The following is a 19,601-nucleotide window of genomic DNA, read 5'->3' on the forward strand; positions in this document are numbered from 1 at the left end:
GCTGCCTGTGTTGTGCCATTATCATAAATAGTTAGCTTTATTCTTCTCAAATTCAGTCAAACATATAAGGCCTTCAGTCATTCTGCAGCTCCAAAGCACAAACAGAAAGTGTCCTCTTTATTTCACGGTTGAGGGAGTCCTCCCTTCTTACAAGTGTTCCTCGTGCCCTCCTTCTCGGGGAATCGGAGGTTGACCAGCTGGATGTGCTGTGAGGCGTTCTGGGGGCTGTAGTGTGTGGACCGGAGGCCGTTTTGGCGTGGGACAGCGGATCCTGTGTGGGAATGTAGCAGCCTTCTACCACTTGTCGCCTTGTGATGCCCGAGTATGTTTTAGTTTGTGCTAAAGTTTATGTAATCCCCTTTTCTTGGATTCAGAGTTTTGTTATTTTTTTATTTCAGCACAGGAATTCATGACTATGAATTTAACAAATAACAGGTTAGTAAGAATATAAAAACAGTAAACTTTTCTATCAAGGCACCCGGCATAAAGGGTTTATGAATACTAACTAATAGTTTTAATATAAGTTTAAATCAATTTGGCTGGTGATATTTATCCTCAAGCATCACAGAAGCTTTATAGGTCTTTCTGGCAAAAAATAAATTCATTTTATGGTCTGTTCCATGTATGTATCCACCATTACTCTAAGATGAAGTGTTTGAGAATTTTATTTTGGCATTTGGGCAGAGCACATTACATATATTAGTGTGAACATATTCTTAGACATACCCACAAAATAACATTCAAATATTTCTGACAAAAATTCAGTATAGGCCATTGATGAAGCCTTTTATTATCAACTGAAGCATGTCAAATCTGGTCTCTCATTGTAGATGAAATTGATCCAAAATTCAACGGTTACGCAGGTCCGTCAGTGGTCATAAGGGAAAAATCTAAAAAAAGAAGTCTAAATTCAAGTTAAACTGGTACATTGAATCAGGAGATCAAAGCCCACGGTCAATAATGTTAAATTCCTGCAATGTTGGTTGGTCCGTCCACCATCTACAAGCATTAAACAGACTGAAAATAATTTGGTATATAACTAATGTAGTAACTCTCAATTCCTTAGGTCAGAACCAGAACTCAGAGATGAAGAAATGGATGATGACAATGTTGCGATGAGAAACAACCCCTAACTGGACATAATTCACAGCCACCTGGAACACAAAATCTTTGGGACCACGGAGAGGTTTCAACTGACGAACCACACCTGAGGGATAACAAAGACAGAGGAAATACATTTGTGGAGACTTATGCGCAAATGCAATATTGGTATATACTATTTGATAAGTTTGACTGCCTAGTCTTTAAACTTACCAACAAACATGCCCCCGTAGGAACGCTTTATCACATCAAAAGAGGATTGGTCGTCTGCAACCAGGATGTTAAAGAAAACATCTGTGCCACCAGGTAGATGAGCGTAGTTAGCCACTGAAGCTAATTGCAAGAAAGCTATTTCTGTGGAAAGAATTGGTTTAAAGTTTGTAATAGTGAACCACATTGCATTTAGTCTTTCAAATAATATTTCACTTATATTCATTATATAATTGGACAATTGTGAGTTGAATCAACTTCTTGAATCTTTTGCACTGTGGCAAGTTATGGAAAACCGATATTAATGCCAAACAACTCCTCATAAACATTGAAAATGAATACCGTGAAAGAAACCCCCACCAGTCAGGCTTCAAGGCGGGCTATTCCACACAAACTGCTCTCCTTGCTGTCTCAGAGCAACTCCACGCTGCTAGAGCTGCCTCTCTCACCTCTGTCCTCATCGTTCTGGACCTTTCTGCAGCATTTGACACAGTAAACCACCAGATCCTTATCTCCTCCCTTCAGGAACTTGGTGTCACAGGTTCTGCTCTCTCCCTTCTCTCAACCTACCTTGATTGCTGCGTAACTTGGAGAGGATCTGTGTCGGAACCTGATCCTCTTACTACTAGAGTTCCTCAGGGCTCCGCCCTGGGTCTCCTCCTCTTCTCCATCTACACCAAATCTCTCGGCTCAGTCATTCGCTCACATGGTTTCTCCTACCACAGCTACGCCGATGACACCCAACTAATTCTCTCCTTCCCTCACTCGGACACTCGGATACTCACGTGGCGGCACGGATCTCTGCCTGTCTGACTGACATCTCTCAGTGGATGTCCGCTCACCTCCTGAAGATCAACCCCGACAAGACTGAACTACTTCTCTTTCCCGGAAAAAACTCTCCCACACAGGACCTGACTGTTACCTTCGGGGACTCCGTGTTAACGCCCACTCTGACTGCTAGGAACCTCGGTGTGATACTTGACTCCCAACTCTCCCTGACTGCCAAAATCACAGCGACAACACGATCCTGTAGGTACACGCTCTACGACATCAGGAGAATACGACCCCTTCTCACTCAGAAGGCGGCGCAGGTACTGATTCAGGCTCTTGTCATCTCCCGCCTTGACTACTGTAACTCTCTGCTGGCGGGTCTGCATGCTACCGCCATTCAACCTCTGCAGCTCATCTAGAATGCAGCAGCTTGACTGGTCTTCAACCTTCCGAAATTCTCCCAGACCACACCACTTCTCTGTTCTCTTCACTGGTTACAAGTGGCTGCCCGCATCCAGTTCAAAACATTGGTTCTCACATACCATGCTGTGAATGGATCGGGTCCACTCTACATCCAGGACATTGTCATACCCTACATCCCGACCCGCACAGTCGGCTCTGCATCTGCCAAGCTGCTTGTTCCTCCCTCTCTGAGAGAAAAGCACTCTGCGAGATTGCGACTCTTCGCTGCCCTGGCTCCCAGGTGGTGGAATGAGCTCTCTGATGACATCAGGACTGCAGAGAGCCTTTACATCTTCTGCCGAAAACTCAAGACACATCTCTTTAGACTATACTTTGACTAAAACACTCAACCACACATCAACTAAATAATTGTGATTCAGAATACTACAACATACTTACCATATAGATCACCAACAGACACCCCATAATGTCTTACCTTTTGGTTCACTGATCACTTGGAGGGTTGGCACGGAGAGGGAGATGTAGCGGATTAAGTCAATGGAATAGTGATAGCAGCCAAGATCCAGAGGGTGACAGACCTTAAAACAATTCCAACTGGCTGAAGTATCTTTTCTGGATGTAAAAAGGATAAACAGAAGTTATTATAAGTCGGCTGGATGGAAAGATGGCAAAAATGGTGTGGAAATGGAAATGTATTACATATTTGCAAAGTATAGGTGGAATAAAAACAAAAGGAGTATTTGACACTATTGTAACCTTCACAGGAGAGAAACTGTATTTATAACAAAACGTCCACCACAGATCCACAGTCGAGTTGAGCAAGAAGAACCTGGCCACACCTGAATAGCTACCATTGACCTCCATGGGTAAACAACAAAAGGGTGCATTTGCAATAGGCCAAACGCTGATTCCTCAACCTGTTCTCGAGTCTTTGGCTCTCCTCTACCCTTCCAATATGAACTCAAACATGGAGAAGGGAGCAAAGCCATGTAATTTAGCAGTAAGCAGGTGAGTCAAAGTGGTTCGCCCAAAGCCACAGAGATGATTGTGTGGGATTCTTCTCATTAAGGAAATAAAGGATTATAAAATATCATGGGTGGGTACGTAGGACCAAATGTCATTTGATGTGATCAATAGCATTTCACGAGCATGGTGGATAAAAATCCCAAAACTTTGACATAATCAGCAGCAGAATCAGCACAACCACACACCCTAACGATGTCTAAAATGGATACAGATACTGTAATTATTACAGTAGTGTCAAAATACTGTATATCTGCTCAGTGTTGAAACAAACATTATTTAGCTGATGCTTTTATCAAAAGCAACTTATGTGGATTTTTAACACATTTTAGCCCAGGGAGCGATTCAGGGTTAGGTGTATTGCTCAGGGACACTTTGACATGGGTAAGCCAGGGTTTGAACCAACAAACCTGGGGTTCCTGGAGCACCCTCACCAATCCATGCGCCAAATTACATAGAGTTAAGCCTGATACCAAGAAGTTTGACACTGTACAGTTACATTTCAATCCTATCAAAGTGTTAATTTAACTCTACTAAGTGTTGCAAATGAATCTGATCTTGACACTGGATAATGACTACAGCTCTTTTGTACAATTGACTCTGTTAGAGTTTAATCTTTTTGCAGTGTGATTTTAACTCTGCACTTCAACACTTTTGCTTAACACTGGAAAATTAACTCTAAGGATTTTGGTGTGTATAGACTCCAGACCCCCCCATAACCCTGTATGGAGAATGGCGTCTTTGAACATCAAGAGAAATCTACTGAAAACTTTTAGATGGTCAGTTTTCCAATATTTTAATGTTCTTTGGGGCTGGATGGACTGATGGTGTATGACAAACACAGCAGCCTTGGCCAGATACAGATGTGCTGTCCTGAAGCTGACCAGCCTCATCTCCAAATGACTCCAAGGTCTTGCAACATGCTCAGCTATGGAATATCAACCCTTTATTCTAACAGCTTGTCATTAACAAGCAGCCATCAGCACTCACCCCTGCCCTGCTAGCTGGAAGTATTGAGGACATGCCATGGACAGACATCGAAATCCTCCCAGGATGTTGAAGCAGCTTCCAGGGAGAGAACAGGTGTGTGTCCCTGCTGCACATTCATCAATGTCTAAAAACACAGGGGAGATGTCAGTCATTTACTATTCAGTTCATTTCATGTCAATGGTACTCAAGGTTCCTCTCCTGACCTTGGCATGTGCGCCCATTCTGTGCCAGCGTGTAGCCTGTGGATGGACAGGTACAGTAGAAATTTCCTGGGACGTTGGAGCAATTGTAGGAACACTGATGACCTCCAGCAGGCCAAGCACACTCATCAATGTCTGAAAGCAAAAGACAGTAAAAAGTAGTTAAAAATACTCTGGTGTTTTTACGTAACAAGTGATCACATCTGCGTCAGTAGCACTGGAGGAGCCACAGACTTTTGCAAGGGTTGGCTTCCAAGTCTGCAGTTTCTTCACAGGTCTTCCATCATGGACCCCTCTGCATTTTCACATATGTGTATGCAAAATTGTTCATGATAATGCCTGCACACCGTGATGGCTCAAAAACACAAGGGATTGTTTACGAATCTAAAAGTTGAAATTACTTCCATTGCCATTTTTTTCTCTTTTACTCACATTAATTTACCTAAGTTAAAAAACAAAAAGAATTTTAGCAAATAATTGTGATGAATTTGTACTGCACCTTCGCACTGTCTGGTTAAACTGTTAAACATGAAGCCAATTCTGCATTCACAGCGGTACGTGCCCACCAAGTTAACACAGCCATGGTTGCCGCATACATTCCCTGTACGACACTCATCCACATCTGTAAACACAAAGGGTGTAAGATTTCTAAAAAAATGTAAGTTAGAGTGACTTATGTATATTGATGCAGCAAATACCGTACAATACTTTAAAGACAGGAAATGATTGATTGTGACAGTATGTACCTTCACAAGACGTGCCATCCGGATTTAGATGGTAGCCTTGTCCACAGGATAATGTCTTCTTCAGACAAATGTAGGAACCCACCATGTTGACACAAGTCTGTCCAGGCAGACATGTACTGGTATCAGCCACACACTCATTCAAATCTAATGAGGAAACACATTAAGCAAAGCGAGCTTCACATTTACCCGGGGATTATTTTTACTTGTGTGTGACACTACACTACACAAATACACATGCCAAGGCTTAACTTTACTTGGACAGACATGATGTAAAGACATGGCCTCCTAGTGACACCTCCGCCAATTTGCGTGGTTTTGCACGAGGTTCTATTATTATTATTGTAGTATTCTTAAATTTCAACTCTTTTTCTCACACACACACACACACACACTTTTCTCCCCAAATGAATGTTTGTTGTTCGAGAATAGGTTTGTGGTTGTATACAAATTGTTGTTAATTTCAAATAGTATTTACTTGATTATTATTATTGGTCGGTAATAAATTCTTGTTATATTAGAAACAGCAGTTTACAGTGCATATGCTATTGTTTGCATTTAAATATGCTCATAATGATATTGCCAACATGCTTTATTTTTTCATACACGGTGGACATATTCACCATGTCAGCCATGTGAGTTTAGCATATTAACATCTAAAGTAGGTGAACTTAGTTGTTTTGTTTAGTAGTTTGCAGGTATTTTTTTAACCCTAACCCTAACCTAACCCTAAGTGCTAAACTAAGTTGATTCTTAGCAAAAACTACTGGCACTAAATGAAAAATTAAGGGATCACCTTCTATCCTAAAGGGGGCAATGAATGAGGGATTTCACGACAATCCATCTAGTTATTTAGATAGTTTACTCTGGTACACCGACATTGCCATTCATAACAACAAGAAGGGCTTTTTTAAGAAATATGCCATTTCAACTACACTTTTATTTACATTACTCACCTTCACAATTCACTCCATCGCTTTGCAGTTCATAACCAGCAAGGCACGCACAGGCACCGTTCCCTTTACACAACTGGGAGCAGTTTAAGTCTAAAAGCAGCAGAGACACACAGGAAGAAGGAGACATTAATGTATACAGTGTGGGGTCTACATCAGAGGAATCATTTCACTGGCTGATGCAAGGCAACGCCAACAAGAGGCTGGTGTCTAAAGCTCCTAAAACTCTTATAACAATGGAGATTACATTATGAAATGATGGTGACAAACCTCTACAGGGGTCTAACCCCTCCTGAGACTCGGTGGTACTGCTGACCTGAGGGCTTTCTGTCACTAGTGCTGTGGAAAAGAAAAGTCTCGTTGAAATGAAATTCCCTGGGTAGCAAGCCTAGGGTAAAACACTTCAGCACCGCATCACACAATGGAACCACAAAAGGCTCTTTGGCCTTCCCATTGACTTGCTCTAATTGCTTTGGCTTTCAATTCACATCAGTAAGAGACTTTTGCTTTGAATGTCTTATTGTGTGCAAATGGCAGAGAATGCTGATTGTTTTGAGACAGACAGAAATAATTATGTCTAGATAAGACATAGTGGAGCCAATCAAGACACTAAAGATTTGCATTTCTTACCATTTGTAGTCAGTTTGATTACTGTTGTGTTTTTTCCACAGCAGGCTTTAGCTGTGTCCAAACACTGTCTCCCAGGTAACAAACCCTGGAAATCACAGCTGGAATTCTGGCTTGCTGTCATCAGGCCGAGCAAACAGCAGTCACAGCACATCTGAACAGGAGACAGGGAGGGTGAGACAGCAGAAAGGATGCAATCAGCAAACAATCGGCATTTGAAGGTTGAATATATTAACAAAAGATAACCTTAGACATTTCGGTCTCCCAGTGCTCTCCCTGAAACAAGAGTCTCTGACAGGTCCCTTTCCCCTTGGCTAGTGCAATGCCATTGTTGCAGAACCATTCTCCAACAGCTGCTGAACAGCACTGCCCCTTGGTGATACTGTAAGTAAACTGCTGACATTTAGTCTACCACAAGAGAAACTGTATCCTTCTACTTTACAGGACACACACATTTGACAGATAAAGATTTCACATGCTCATTTGAAGAGTCCAATTTGTTTTAGGTTTTGATGGATGAACACAAAAAAACTGGTGCATTTCCTGTGTACTTCCCAATTTTTTGTCCATGGGTGGTATTCTAAGACCCGGTTCTTTTTTTAAACAGATGTCTGTTACCTGCAAGTGTAGGATGGTGAGACGAAGGATAGCATTGTACAGTCTTGTCCTAAAAGGGCCCGATCCCTTCCACGTTGACAGCACCTCTGTACATAAAGATGCTCAATCTCTGTGGAGTAATTACAAAGCAGAGGCATGATGGATACAAATCTGTGGTACCCCTTTTGAAAAAGGTACCCTTAGACAGGGCTGGTCAATAAAAAAGAACTTCAGATGTTGGAGAAAACTACTGTATTCGAAGCGTGTATAAAAGCGTTTCGGTCTCCAGAGGGACCAACTTGTAATGTCACACAAGTTTAAATCTCTTGGAAATGAATGTTAAATAAATGTTTTTAATTCTGGGGATGCGACGTATCACACCTGAGCTTCCATCCGATCTGCCGGTGGTTAATCACATTTCTGTCCACCAATTTCTGTCTCATCAAATTTCATTGGATAAGGTTTTCATTTCTAAAAACGTGATTCATGTATCTTACCATTTTCAGTTGGTTCAAATTGTGCTGTTGAACTTCTTTCACAGCAGGCTTTGGCTGTTTGCAAACACGTTTCCAGCAGCAACAAACCCTGGAAATCGCAGTTGGAACCTTGGCTCGCTGTCATCAGGCCGAGCATACAGCAGTCACAGCACGTCTGAACAGGAGATATGAAACAAGACGAGATGCCACCAAAACTAACAAACCTTATCTCTAATGTGACACCGTCAGGAACGTTTATTAGTTGTCTTGTTTGTACGTACAATAATGAATGGACATTTGAAGGTTGAAAATATTGAGATTAAAGAGAAGATAACCTTAGAGATTTGGATTTCCCAGGGTTTTCCTTGGAAGAACGGAGTCTCACAGGCCCCTTGCCACTTGGCCATCTTGATGCCTTTGTCACAGAGTCCGTCTCTTGCTGCTGCTGAGCAGCACTGCTCCTTGGTGATGCTGTAAGTACACGGCAGACATTCAGCTCAATCAGAAGAGAAACTGCAGACTAAGTAACTGGCAGTAACTTAAAATATTAAAAAAGCAACTTTTTCTTATTTCCATATAATAAGAATGTTACATTATTTGAAGGGCAAAAAGTCTCTCTCCTTATACTTTTACTATGAAAACGTTCCCTCCACTGACCTCCATGTTGTCAACCAACGTTGGTTAACGTATGGAGAAGGCCTGGTAAGAACGCTGTCTACACCATTGGCATGAAACTGGACAATGTGGAAAAGGTGGTGGAGAGGTGGACACTGAAGAAAAAGTGTTCCATATTACATAACCAGGACCAGGGTGGTCCTGGTTATGTAACTGTCCCTTCACATACTGCAGGGACAGTTGAGCGCTTTTTCCAACACTCATCCTGCTCTGCTGGAACACAGATGGATGGAGGAGATCACAAGTTTTCACACAAACTAAACTGCTTGTTCCAATTGCACATTTTCTCGTCTCCCTAGTCAAGGCCAGGTAACATGCCTTTACTGTTTGTGTGCATGCAAACAATATTCAGAGTAAAACAGAAAGTTACATCCAAGAACAACATGCAGGATGAATTGCCAATACATACTGTGTTAATCCTTTCCTTTGGTTTACAGGACCCACACATATCCCACAGGAAAATTACCAACATGTAATTCACGTATTGTAGTCCAATACATTTAGTTTGTCCCTCCAGGATGACAAACAAATTTTTGAAAATATTCATGCATTCCCACTGTGACTGTGCCCAGTCTATGTTCCCTGGGTTGCATTCTGAGACCCCTTTTTTCTGAAATCAGGTGTTTCTTACTTGCAGGTGTTGGAAGATGAGATGGGCGGGGTGGCTGTACAGTGTTGTCCTGCAAGGGCCAGATCCCTTCCATCCTGACAGCACCTCTCTACAGTAGAAAGCTCGATCTCTGAGGATTAAATACACAGAACAGGCAAGATGGATAAATAATGTGGCTTCCCCCAACCCCACGTGCTAGTGAATGAATGAGCCGTTTCTTAAATTGGGCTCACACTCTCAGATAGACAGATAGTATTGGTTAATGTTACCAATGCAGTGTCTTACATACGGATACAGTATGCCCCCTAATATACACACTCTATTAAAAGGTGTTCAAATTGTTCAAACCTTAGATAAAGACAGTAGTGCGTCTTACCTTGTCCATTCAGAACTATGCATAAGGAAAACAAAAGTATTGTCCACCTTGCCATCACACTGACTTTTAGATGTTTCCTTCTGCGATCGTCTCAACTTTTCGTCTCTGTTATTCTAAACTACCGAGATGATAAGCAGCAGCTGAACATCAGCAGTAGACGGTGTGTGTGAAAATGTCTCTTCAAGGAGGATAACTTCTCGGTCAGAGAAGCAGGAAAAGACTCGGGCCTCGACAAGTGGGGATGAGATATCAGTGCCGTGAGGGCGGACCTGTTGTTGGTACATCCCAAATATCTAAGGCCCAATCCCATGCGTCCAGATTTCCCTGCACCATGCGAGGAGAGATGATACGAAGATGTATTTTTTAAGAGAAATAAGACGTCCTTTCCTCAGCCACATCTGGATCATTGGTCAGTCTGCTTCAACAGCTGGAAAGACTTTAAGGCTTTATTGTGTATGCAAAAGTGGTCATGCTGCAGAAGGACAGCATAAGAGAACACAATGGTGTCAAAGCGTGATGATTAGGTGACAAGCATGTCTCTAGATTATCTAAGTGTCATGGCTCGGCTGTGACTCTGGTCTTCTTGTTCTTGTTTATTTGTTGAAACCTGCCAGTGACGTATTTTCCCTGTGACCGGGACTCCCGAGTCGAAATCGTAGCCCAGCAAACCAGCACTTACGCCGCCTCACCTCCATACTTGCGTTTACCTCCACAAGTTTCCAATTACAACCCATTCCTTTACCGACTCTGCCATCTCAGTGTCAGCGCTTGGGTTCTGTTCAACCTATACCCTAACACTGAGAGTGCAACCAGTGAGGTCTAAACCAAGGCTACATTTTTGAGATTGCAAGACACTTCTATCTGATATCAACTGTTTTTGCTGTTCTGTCCTTACCAACATGTTCTGATTTGTCACTTGGAGCCAGCTAAGCGACAAAAGCTCCCACGCCATGGGATGTACAAGTTGTTTCACATTAAAAAGCAAACAATTTCTACTACAAAAGTTGTGTGTCTCTGAACAGACTACCTTCTCTGCACAAAGGGCGGAAAGCCTTCCTCAATGCTAAAGCGTACATACAACTACTCTGATCCAGGCCCTAATTAGGGACTAATTAGCCTCAAGTGACGCATTATAGCATAGGGACAGTTAGAGGGCGCCCCAATAAGCTTCCTGCCTTGATTCTCTGTCCACCAAACATAACCAACTGGTTGCGATGGTGAAGCCCCTTCCTGATCCAGACTCAGATCCAAAACCACGTCCATTTTGAGGAACTTTCCATTTGTTTGCCCCAAAACACCCTGAACAACAACTTAAAACTCCACCGTACATGAGACGAGTATGCTACCGAACAGGGGACCCACCAAGCCCATTTTCCTCCAAATCCCCAAACTTAGGAGGGAAACAAAATTATGGCATTTTGACCATTTCAATCAGTAGAGACTTTTGAACTTTTAACAATTATTTTAATAAACAAGCGTATTTAAAGTGCAAACTTGTTGGGGCTTGGACTCCATCCTGCTGTAGGATAGACCAGGGGCCGGGAGGCCGAGATGAGAGGAGGCATATGGCGAATCAGTTGCTCCAAACCTCAGATTTTCCTGGTGATTGGAGGTGAAAGGGGTGAAGGAGGGTTGACTGGTTCTTGCTGAAATGAGTACTAACCGTAAAAGATAGGAAAAACGTTTTTAACCTTAGACAGTGCAGACGCAATTGGTTTGTGGAAACGGGGAGCAAAGAGGCCCCCATGGCCATAGCTCTCCAGTCTTCCCAACTGAATTTACGCCTGAGCTTCATTTAGAAAGCGTTCCTTGGTTTACACCTCTAAAGGGTCAGAATTCAGTCTGTTTGGTCATCCCAGCCACACCAAACACAATTTTCACTAGCTAAGCTTTCTTATAGTGATCTGCCCACATGTTGCCTGGATGTTGTACCAGACACTAGCCTCTGTGAACCATATGAACTTTTTAAACTAAAAGGACTGTTTAAACAACTATTTTGTTCACCTTTTTTTTCATGATATGTTTTTAACAAATATAGGAATAATTAGATATGCCTTCTTATAATACGGGTAGATGAAATCCAGCATTCTGATTGGTTGAGAGTGAGTCACGGGGCGTGCATTCAGCGATAATGTACAGTTTCTGTTCACATTGACCAGAGCGATCCATATCACTCCGCACTCAAAGTAACAGGTTAGATTTTGCACGACCTTTAAAAAAAACGGAAAATTCCACAAATGATTGTTTTCAGGCAATGCAAGCCTTCACAACCGGACAATTAAGATGGACGTGTCAGAACGCAGGTGCGAGGGCAAGGAGGGAGGACTCAGACGCGGAGTACGGAAAAAATAAAAGGACTTTAATAGTCAAAAACTCAAAATCTAAATCACTCCAACCAAAAAAGGACCAGAAGGAGGCGAAAACAAAACAGATAAAAAAAAAAAACAGGGACCTTGACTTGAAAACACAAACAGACTTAGTTGACATGACACAGAACGTCGAAATGTAATGACGCCACCCAAGACAAGAGACTCACAGGGCTTAAATACACAAGGGAGGTGCAGGTGATTGGACACAGGTGGAAACGATCAGGCACGGCAGACAATTACAAGGGAAGACAGGACAAGGCAGGAAGTGAAGTTACCCAGGGACACAAGAGACATTGAACTACAAAATAAAACAAGACAAGACCCCAAACCGTGACAGGACGTCATGAACGATGTGAATGAATGAGATGGCGTGGGACCCAATGCTGTTCATGTCAGCGGCCAACAACGCCACCTAGGTAAGAGCCAAGAGCCCTAGGAACTCAAATAACTAACTAAAACCAGGTTCTTTCTATTTGGGGGAGAGCAGTGACACAATGACCCAAGAGGAGACAGGGGAGGGAAATACTAATAAAAAGTTATTTATTTTAATTCAATGATTAAAATATATATAAAAAGCTAAAATAGTCCATCCAGGTTCATTACCGCAGCTGTTGTTGTTGTTGTTGCCACTTCTGCTGCTGCTGCTGCCAACTCCAGCTCCAGCTCCAGTGTCAGATTGAGAAAATGGTTGCAGCAAAACCACTGTACAAGGCTTTAAGAATTCCCTGATTTATTATTAAGGATTTACCTCAGCATGGTTGTCCCCTGTGTTTTCACAGCTCAGATTCAGTACAACAGTTGTGAATAGAAAATCAAAGAGGGTTGATATTAGATAGTGACAGCGATTCACCCTTAAATAATGGGTTAGCTTTAAGATTCATTATTTGAAGATCCAATTTTTCCAAGTGGTATATTTCATTAAAAATGTATTCTTCCAAGTTGAATAACTGTAAAATGCCCTCACAAACTGGAAGAAGAACGGTATGATAGGAAATAAAACCATACCAGAGTTTAATTACAGGAAAAAAAGACATGTCATTTGTTGTCAGTGTGGAAGACGTTGATTATACAAAGTAACTGGATGGTTGGTTTTAATCAATATGATTAACAGCACTAATGTTAATACAGGAGTATTATTCACATATATTACCATAGTCTGATGGTGCACAATCAATGTTGATAGAAATTCCATTGTCCAAGTCTTTTATTATCAATTGAAGCATTTTACATGTGGTCTTTCAATGTAGATGAAATTGATCTATTAAACAGTTACACATAATAACAACTAAGTCTGAATTCAAGTCAAATTCGTACAGTGGTTAAGGAGATAAAAACACCTGATCCTTTTATAACTACGAATTTCTGTCATCTTTGTTGGTTGGTCCACCGTCAACAACCATCAAATGAACTCACGAAAATGTGGTATATAAATATAGTATCTCTTAATGGCTTTCCTCAGAACAAGAACTCAGAGAGGAAGATGTGAATGATGACAATGTTGCGGTAGGAAACAACCCCTAACTTGACGTAATTCATTGCCACCTGCAACACAAGATCCCTGGGACCACGGAGAGGTTTCACCTGACGAACCACACCTGAGGGATGACAAAGACAGGAAATACATTTGAGGAGACTTATGAGCAAATGCAATATTGGTATATACTATTTGATAAGGCTTTCAAAAGAGTTTGACTGCCTAGTCTTTAAACTTACCAACAAACATGCCCTCGTAGGGACGCTTTATCACATCAAAAGAGGATTGGTCGTCTGCAACCAGGATGTTGAAGGCCACATCGGTTGCACCAGGTAGATGAGCATAGTTAGCTGCCGCAGTAGACTGCAAGAAAACGATTTCTGTTGGAAGAATTGTTTGAAGATTAGTCTGATGGTAGTGAACCACAGAGTGCATTTGGTTCTTCAAATAACCTTGCATTGTATTTATGATTCATTTGAACAGTCGTTTTTTGTGAGATGAAATAAGGAAATTGAATCTGCTGTACTATGTTAAAGAAAATATGATACAAATAAACACTGAAAATGAATACATTTTATGTAAAGATTCATGGTGGATTTCTGTAAAATCAGGAAATTATGTTTCCAAACTATTACTTGACTGTTACTGTTATTCCGTAACGCATAGACACATACTAAGACCATGCGTCCACCTGGTTTTACCTTTTGGGTTACTGATTTCTAGAACGGTTTCCAAAGAGAGGGAGATGTAGCGGATTAAGTCAATGGGATAGCTGTTGCAGCGGACGTCGTATGGATGACAGGTCTTTTGACAACTCCAACTGGCTGAAGTATCTTTTCTGGATATGAAAAGAATAAACAGAAGGTGAAAATAGGGAGAAAATGGATATGTATTACATGTGTGTCAAGGCTAGATAAGTAAAAACAAAAGGACAAGTGTGTGTTTGACACTATTGTAACCTTCACAGGAAGGAAATATGGGATTTTAAAAACCATAGCAGTGTACGTAAAACCAAATGTGATTTGATGTGATCAATAACATCACACTCAAGGGTGGATAGATATCTGAAAGAATCATCAGCAGAATAAGCATAATTACATATCCTAACGATTGCACAGAATAGTTACATATACTTTAAATCACTATCCATTATGGGAGCTGTAATGCTGCTCCACCACCAATTGAGCTCCCATTAGAAATTACCAGAGCGGAGGAAGCGCAGAGTAGTGGCAGAAACTATTGCCAGTGTGTATTTAGCATTCATGTATTTATTTGAACACATAGGAGTTACACATGAAGAGAAGGTAGAAGAGACTTCCATGATGCACACAAACCATCCTTTCGGTATTGGATACATCTCAAAAGCTAATGAGCCTCGTCTAGTGGTCCAATGTCGTTTTGTATACCGCTGCATTAAAAGCTATAATTAATAACTAATGAAAGATATTTAGAGTTTGAAACAGCAGAAAAGGGCAATGTTTTAAAGAAATGCATCCTCAAGACAACCTAGCATATTACAAATGTAAATCAATTAATAACTTCATCTTATTGCTTTGGTATACAATAGTTCAATTCAGTCCATTTTAGGGGTGAATTTGTTGATTATTTGTTGAAAGGAGGTAAATAAAAAGCTGGAGCTCTAAAAATGGATGGAAGTAAACTCCTATTTACTTATCAACATACAGTATTTACTATATGACTTAAAACACTTTCACTTAAAACATTCCCTTAACATCCAATATGACATATTCTACAAGGGAAATGTTGTTGGGGGCTGGATGGGCTGATGGTGTGTGACAAACACAGCAACCTTGGCCAGCTACAGATGTGCTGTCCTGTAGGAAAAAAAGCCTCATCCCCAAATTCAATAAGAAGTCTTACGAGTGAGATTATAACTATAAGAGTGAAACATCACAAAACATCAGCATGGACAGGAGTGTTGGTTGAAAAGCTGATGTAGCAGGAGATGCTCAGTGGGGGCAAGAGACACAACAGAGGATCCCAAAGTGACCTTACTAACTCGCCAACGGCTGAGTGAGAAAAAAAGAGTATGTAACTGTAAACTGCGGCAGATGTCAACAGCAGCCCAACCCTGCATGACGGGAAATATGTGCAAAATAAGAAGGACTAATACTAATACTTAATACTAAACTACTGAGAAATAAGAGGCATCATGCTCATCTGGGTACAATCAGCTGTTTAATTCTAACAGCTTGTCATTAACAATCAGCCATCAGCACTCACCCCTGCCCTGCTAGCTGGAAGTATTGAGGACATGCCAAGGACAGACATCGAAACCCTCCCAGGATGTTGAAGCAGCTTCCAGGGAGAGAACAGGTGTGTGTCCCTGCTGCACATTCATCAATGTCTAAAAACACAGGGGAGATGTCAGTCATTTACTATTCAGTTCATTTCATGTCAATGGTACTCAAGGTTCCTCTCCTGACCTTGGCATGTGCGTCCATTCTGTGCCAGCGTGTAGCCTGTGGATGGGCAGGTACAGCGGAAACTTCCTGGGACGTTGGAGCAATTGTAGGAACACTGATGACCTCGATTAAGCCAGGCACACTCATCAATGTCTGACAGCAGCAGAGGGAAAAATGTAGTTAGAAACACATGTGATCATAGGCGTGTCGGTGGCAATGGAGGAGCCACAGACTTTCTGTAAGGGTTGGCTTCACACTCATTGACATCTGTCAAGACCTGAAAAATATCTCACAAAAGGAATCAAAGAAAAGCGAGCATACAATACAATGAGAGTTACATGAAGCTCATGTTCATCCACAACATGATGAAAAGGGATCGCACACTCGTGACTGGGTCGCCCGGGATAAGGCCTGCACTCATTGATATCCTAAAAACACGGGACGGACAAGATCTCTGCACATGATACTGTAAAGTATAATAAAATCACAGTAGTGTTACCTTGGCAAATGTTGTCGTTCAGTTCAAACCCAATGGCACAATCTTTCTGACAGATGAAGGAACCCACTGTGTTAATGCAAACTTGGTCAGACTTGCAGGTGTGAACCCCGGACAGGCACTCGTCAACATCTGAGGAGAGAAACCTCCGATCAAAAGTAAGAAAAGTAGTTCATCCGTACAGTAAAGCATTGTGTGGGATCAGATGGGATCTGGCAGAAGAATCTCGTATTTGTATAATCTCTGCATTTGACATCTTATATATTAGGATTCTAATAACTTTGCCTAACCATGATACCGTAGTAACTAGTGTGTTTGATACAAATTTAGGATTCCCCAATAAATGTCAAAGGCACTAGCCAGTCATAAAAACATTTAATGCATGATATCGGCTGCACAGTATACCAAAAAAAACACAATATCCCAATGCATCCAATCTCATTTTGCAGTGTGTCAGCCAGTATGCTTTGAGGGTCAAAAATCAAGGTCTAAATGCTTACTGCATGAAACATATATACTTTCCAAGAGCAGCAGTTGTGTGCACTACAACTAGACTCCTAACTCCTAACCACCGAATTTTGGTCGTGGTCGTAGATCGTGGTGCTGTTGACCTGAGGGCTTTCTTTCACTTGTGCTATGGAAAGTAAGGCCTCATTAAAATGAAATTCCCTGAATAGAAATTATAGAGAAAATTGCAGCACCTCATCACAGATTGGGACTCCAAAAAGCTCTTTGGTCTTCCCATCGACTTGCTCGTATTGCTTTGGCCTTCAATGCACATCAGCAAGTCACTTTTGCTTCAAATCTCTAACTGTGTACAAACGGCAAAGATTGCTGACTGTTTTGAGCGTCACACACCAAGTCGTTCTGCTATAGATAAGAGAGAGTGGAGTGAATGAAGACACCAAAGACCGAAAGAACAGCATTGTTTACACCTCCTACCATTCGGAGTCCGCTCGGTTACTGTTGAGTTTTTCACACAGCAGCCAATAGCTGTGTCCAAACACATGTCCTCCACAAATAAACCACGGAATCCGCATCTCGGTGCTTGGCTCAGGCCGAACTTACAGCAGTCACAGCATAACTGAAGAGGGGACAGGGGAGGTGATACAAGAGATGCAGCGGATGAAAGAACAAGAAACACTAAAGCGGTTGATTCATTAGTTGCATCAGCATTGCACGATTGCAGAGACGTGTGAAAGTTGAAGATATTGCCATTAAAGAGGAGAGAACCTTAGACAGTGAGCCTTGCGCAGGTCCCAATGAGAGTGCGTTGCAGTTCCCCCCCTTCTCGGCCGTCTCGATGCCATTCTTACAGATTTGGTATGTTAGTGCTCCTGAGCAGCACTTCTCCTTGACGAAACTGTGAATGAACGGCAGACGTAAATAAAAAATAAACTGATAAACGGCACACTTTGTAAGACCTTAAAATACATTGTAACAATCAGCAGCCTCTTTGAAACAGAATAGAACATCTTTCATAATAGAAATGTTACATTATTCCTAAATGGTCAATAATCCTCTCTGCCCCTGCCTTTCCCTCCACTAACCACCAAGTGCTCTTCTACGTTATCAATCAAGCCTCCATGTTCTGAAAGATAAATGATTTCGTGTTAAAAATGCTCCAGTGTGCAGCCATCTAGAATAATGCGGCTGAATTTCCTCATGGTCAAACAATAAAGTCAAAGTTTTTGTTGAGTATACAGCTTCACACAAACTGAGCGGCTTCCTCCAAGAGCACATTATCTCGTCCCCCCCAGCCAAGCCCAGAATCGTGACTTTACAGTAAGCGATGGAATTAAAAAAAGATATATACTGACAACATTATGTTCCTTCTTTGGCTTAAAGGAATACACGCCCTTCCCCCAGAAAACAAAGAATCCAATGTAACATATTTTGAACCCCACAGAAAGTTTTTGATGAACACAGAAAAGTCATGCATCCCCTCTGTAGTGCCCCGTCTTTTGTCCCCGTGTTGCATTCTGAGACCCCCTCCTTAGTGAAATAAGGTGCTGCTTACCCGCACACGTCAGAAGAAGAGACGCGATGGTCAAGTGTACAGTTTGGCCTTGAAAGGGCCAACACCCTTCCAGCCTTACAGCAATCCATTAAACTTTCATAATTCAGCGCTGAGGATAAAATACACAGCAGAGTTATGATGGATAAATAACATGGCTGCCCCGCAAGTGCCAGTGAGCGAATCCGATTTCAGATCAGACTACACACACATACACAGACACACACAATGCAGCATCTCTCATGAGGATACAGGGCCCAAACATGCATACGGTATTGAAGGTGTTCAAAAGGTTCTGTAAGTGCGTCTTACCTTGTGCATTCACAGCGCTGCAAACAAACAAAAGCATCATCCACCGTGCCATCACACTGACTTTCAGATGAAGATCATATAAACATCAACAAAATTCGAAATGAACGAGATGATGAGCAGCTAAACGTCAGCAGTGGACGCTCTGTGTGTGTCCCCTGTGTGAAAATGTCTCTTCAAGGAGGAGAGCTTCTCAGTCAGAGCAGCAGGAGGAGACTCAGGCCTCAACTTGTGGGGGTGAGATATCAGTGCGGTGAGGGCGGACCTGTCGTTGGAACATCCAAAATCTCCAAGGGTGCGTCCAGGTTTCCCTGCACCCTTCGAGGAGAGAGGAAACAAGGACATATGATTGTAGGGAAATGGTACGTCCTTTCCTCGGTTTCTGACGACAACGGGCCGCTGATCACACCTGGATCAACAGCTGGAAGGACTTGTCTGCACACAAGATCATCATTGTACTACAGCTGTAGTCCATACCAGAGTACAGGGTTTTCTATGTGGCCTGTCACCTGTTAACAAACTGCATTGTGTATCTGTATACACTTCTGTATCCTACTAACATTGTCTTATCTATTAATTACTTATGACTATTAATTACTTAAGATTCATTAAGTTCAAAAGGCTGAAGGGAGAAGATTTCTATGACATAAGAATTATCATGTCCACTTCTTTTTTCATTCTGTCACCTTGTGGACCTTCAGGGTAATCTTGCGACCAGTGTTTTACAACATCAGC

General features: G+C 41.9%; 2 protein-coding genes across 2 annotated transcripts; both read right to left on the reverse strand.

Moving 5' to 3' along the window:
- Positions 1-667: 667 nt before the first annotated feature.
- Positions 668-9,965, reverse strand: LOC119211604 (fibulin-1-like). Its single transcript, XM_037462636.2, has 16 exons — positions 9,776-9,965; positions 9,421-9,529; positions 8,450-8,585; positions 8,136-8,289; positions 7,660-7,768; positions 7,288-7,423; positions 7,045-7,195; positions 6,685-6,753; positions 6,418-6,507; positions 5,465-5,608; positions 5,218-5,340; positions 4,722-4,853; positions 4,519-4,642; positions 2,981-3,117; positions 1,315-1,455; positions 668-1,207 (listed from the first exon to the last, which is right to left on the reverse strand). Exons 1-16 carry the CDS (start codon positions 9,828-9,830, stop codon positions 1,068-1,070), a joined length of 1,950 nt encoding a protein of 649 aa, XP_037318533.2. The 5' UTR covers positions 9,831-9,965; the 3' UTR covers positions 668-1,067.
- Positions 9,966-13,352: 3,387 nt separating this feature from the next.
- Positions 13,353-18,980, reverse strand: LOC119211605 (fibulin-1-like). The gene is made up of 10 exons (XM_037462637.2): positions 18,870-18,980; positions 18,561-18,669; positions 17,774-17,903; positions 17,483-17,624; positions 16,544-16,672; positions 16,066-16,197; positions 15,863-15,986; positions 14,320-14,456; positions 13,858-13,998; positions 13,353-13,739 (listed from the first exon to the last, which is right to left on the reverse strand). The coding sequence occupies exons 1-10, from the start codon at positions 18,919-18,921 to the stop codon at positions 13,600-13,602; spliced, it is 1,236 nt and encodes a 411-aa protein (XP_037318534.2). The 5' UTR covers positions 18,922-18,980; the 3' UTR covers positions 13,353-13,599.
- Positions 18,981-19,601: the final 621 nt, after the last annotated feature.

The sequence above is a fragment of the Pungitius pungitius genome, chromosome 2, assembly GCF_949316345.1.
Source record: "Pungitius pungitius chromosome 2, fPunPun2.1, whole genome shotgun sequence".
Classification (NCBI taxonomy): domain Eukaryota; kingdom Metazoa; phylum Chordata; class Actinopteri; order Perciformes; family Gasterosteidae; genus Pungitius; species Pungitius pungitius.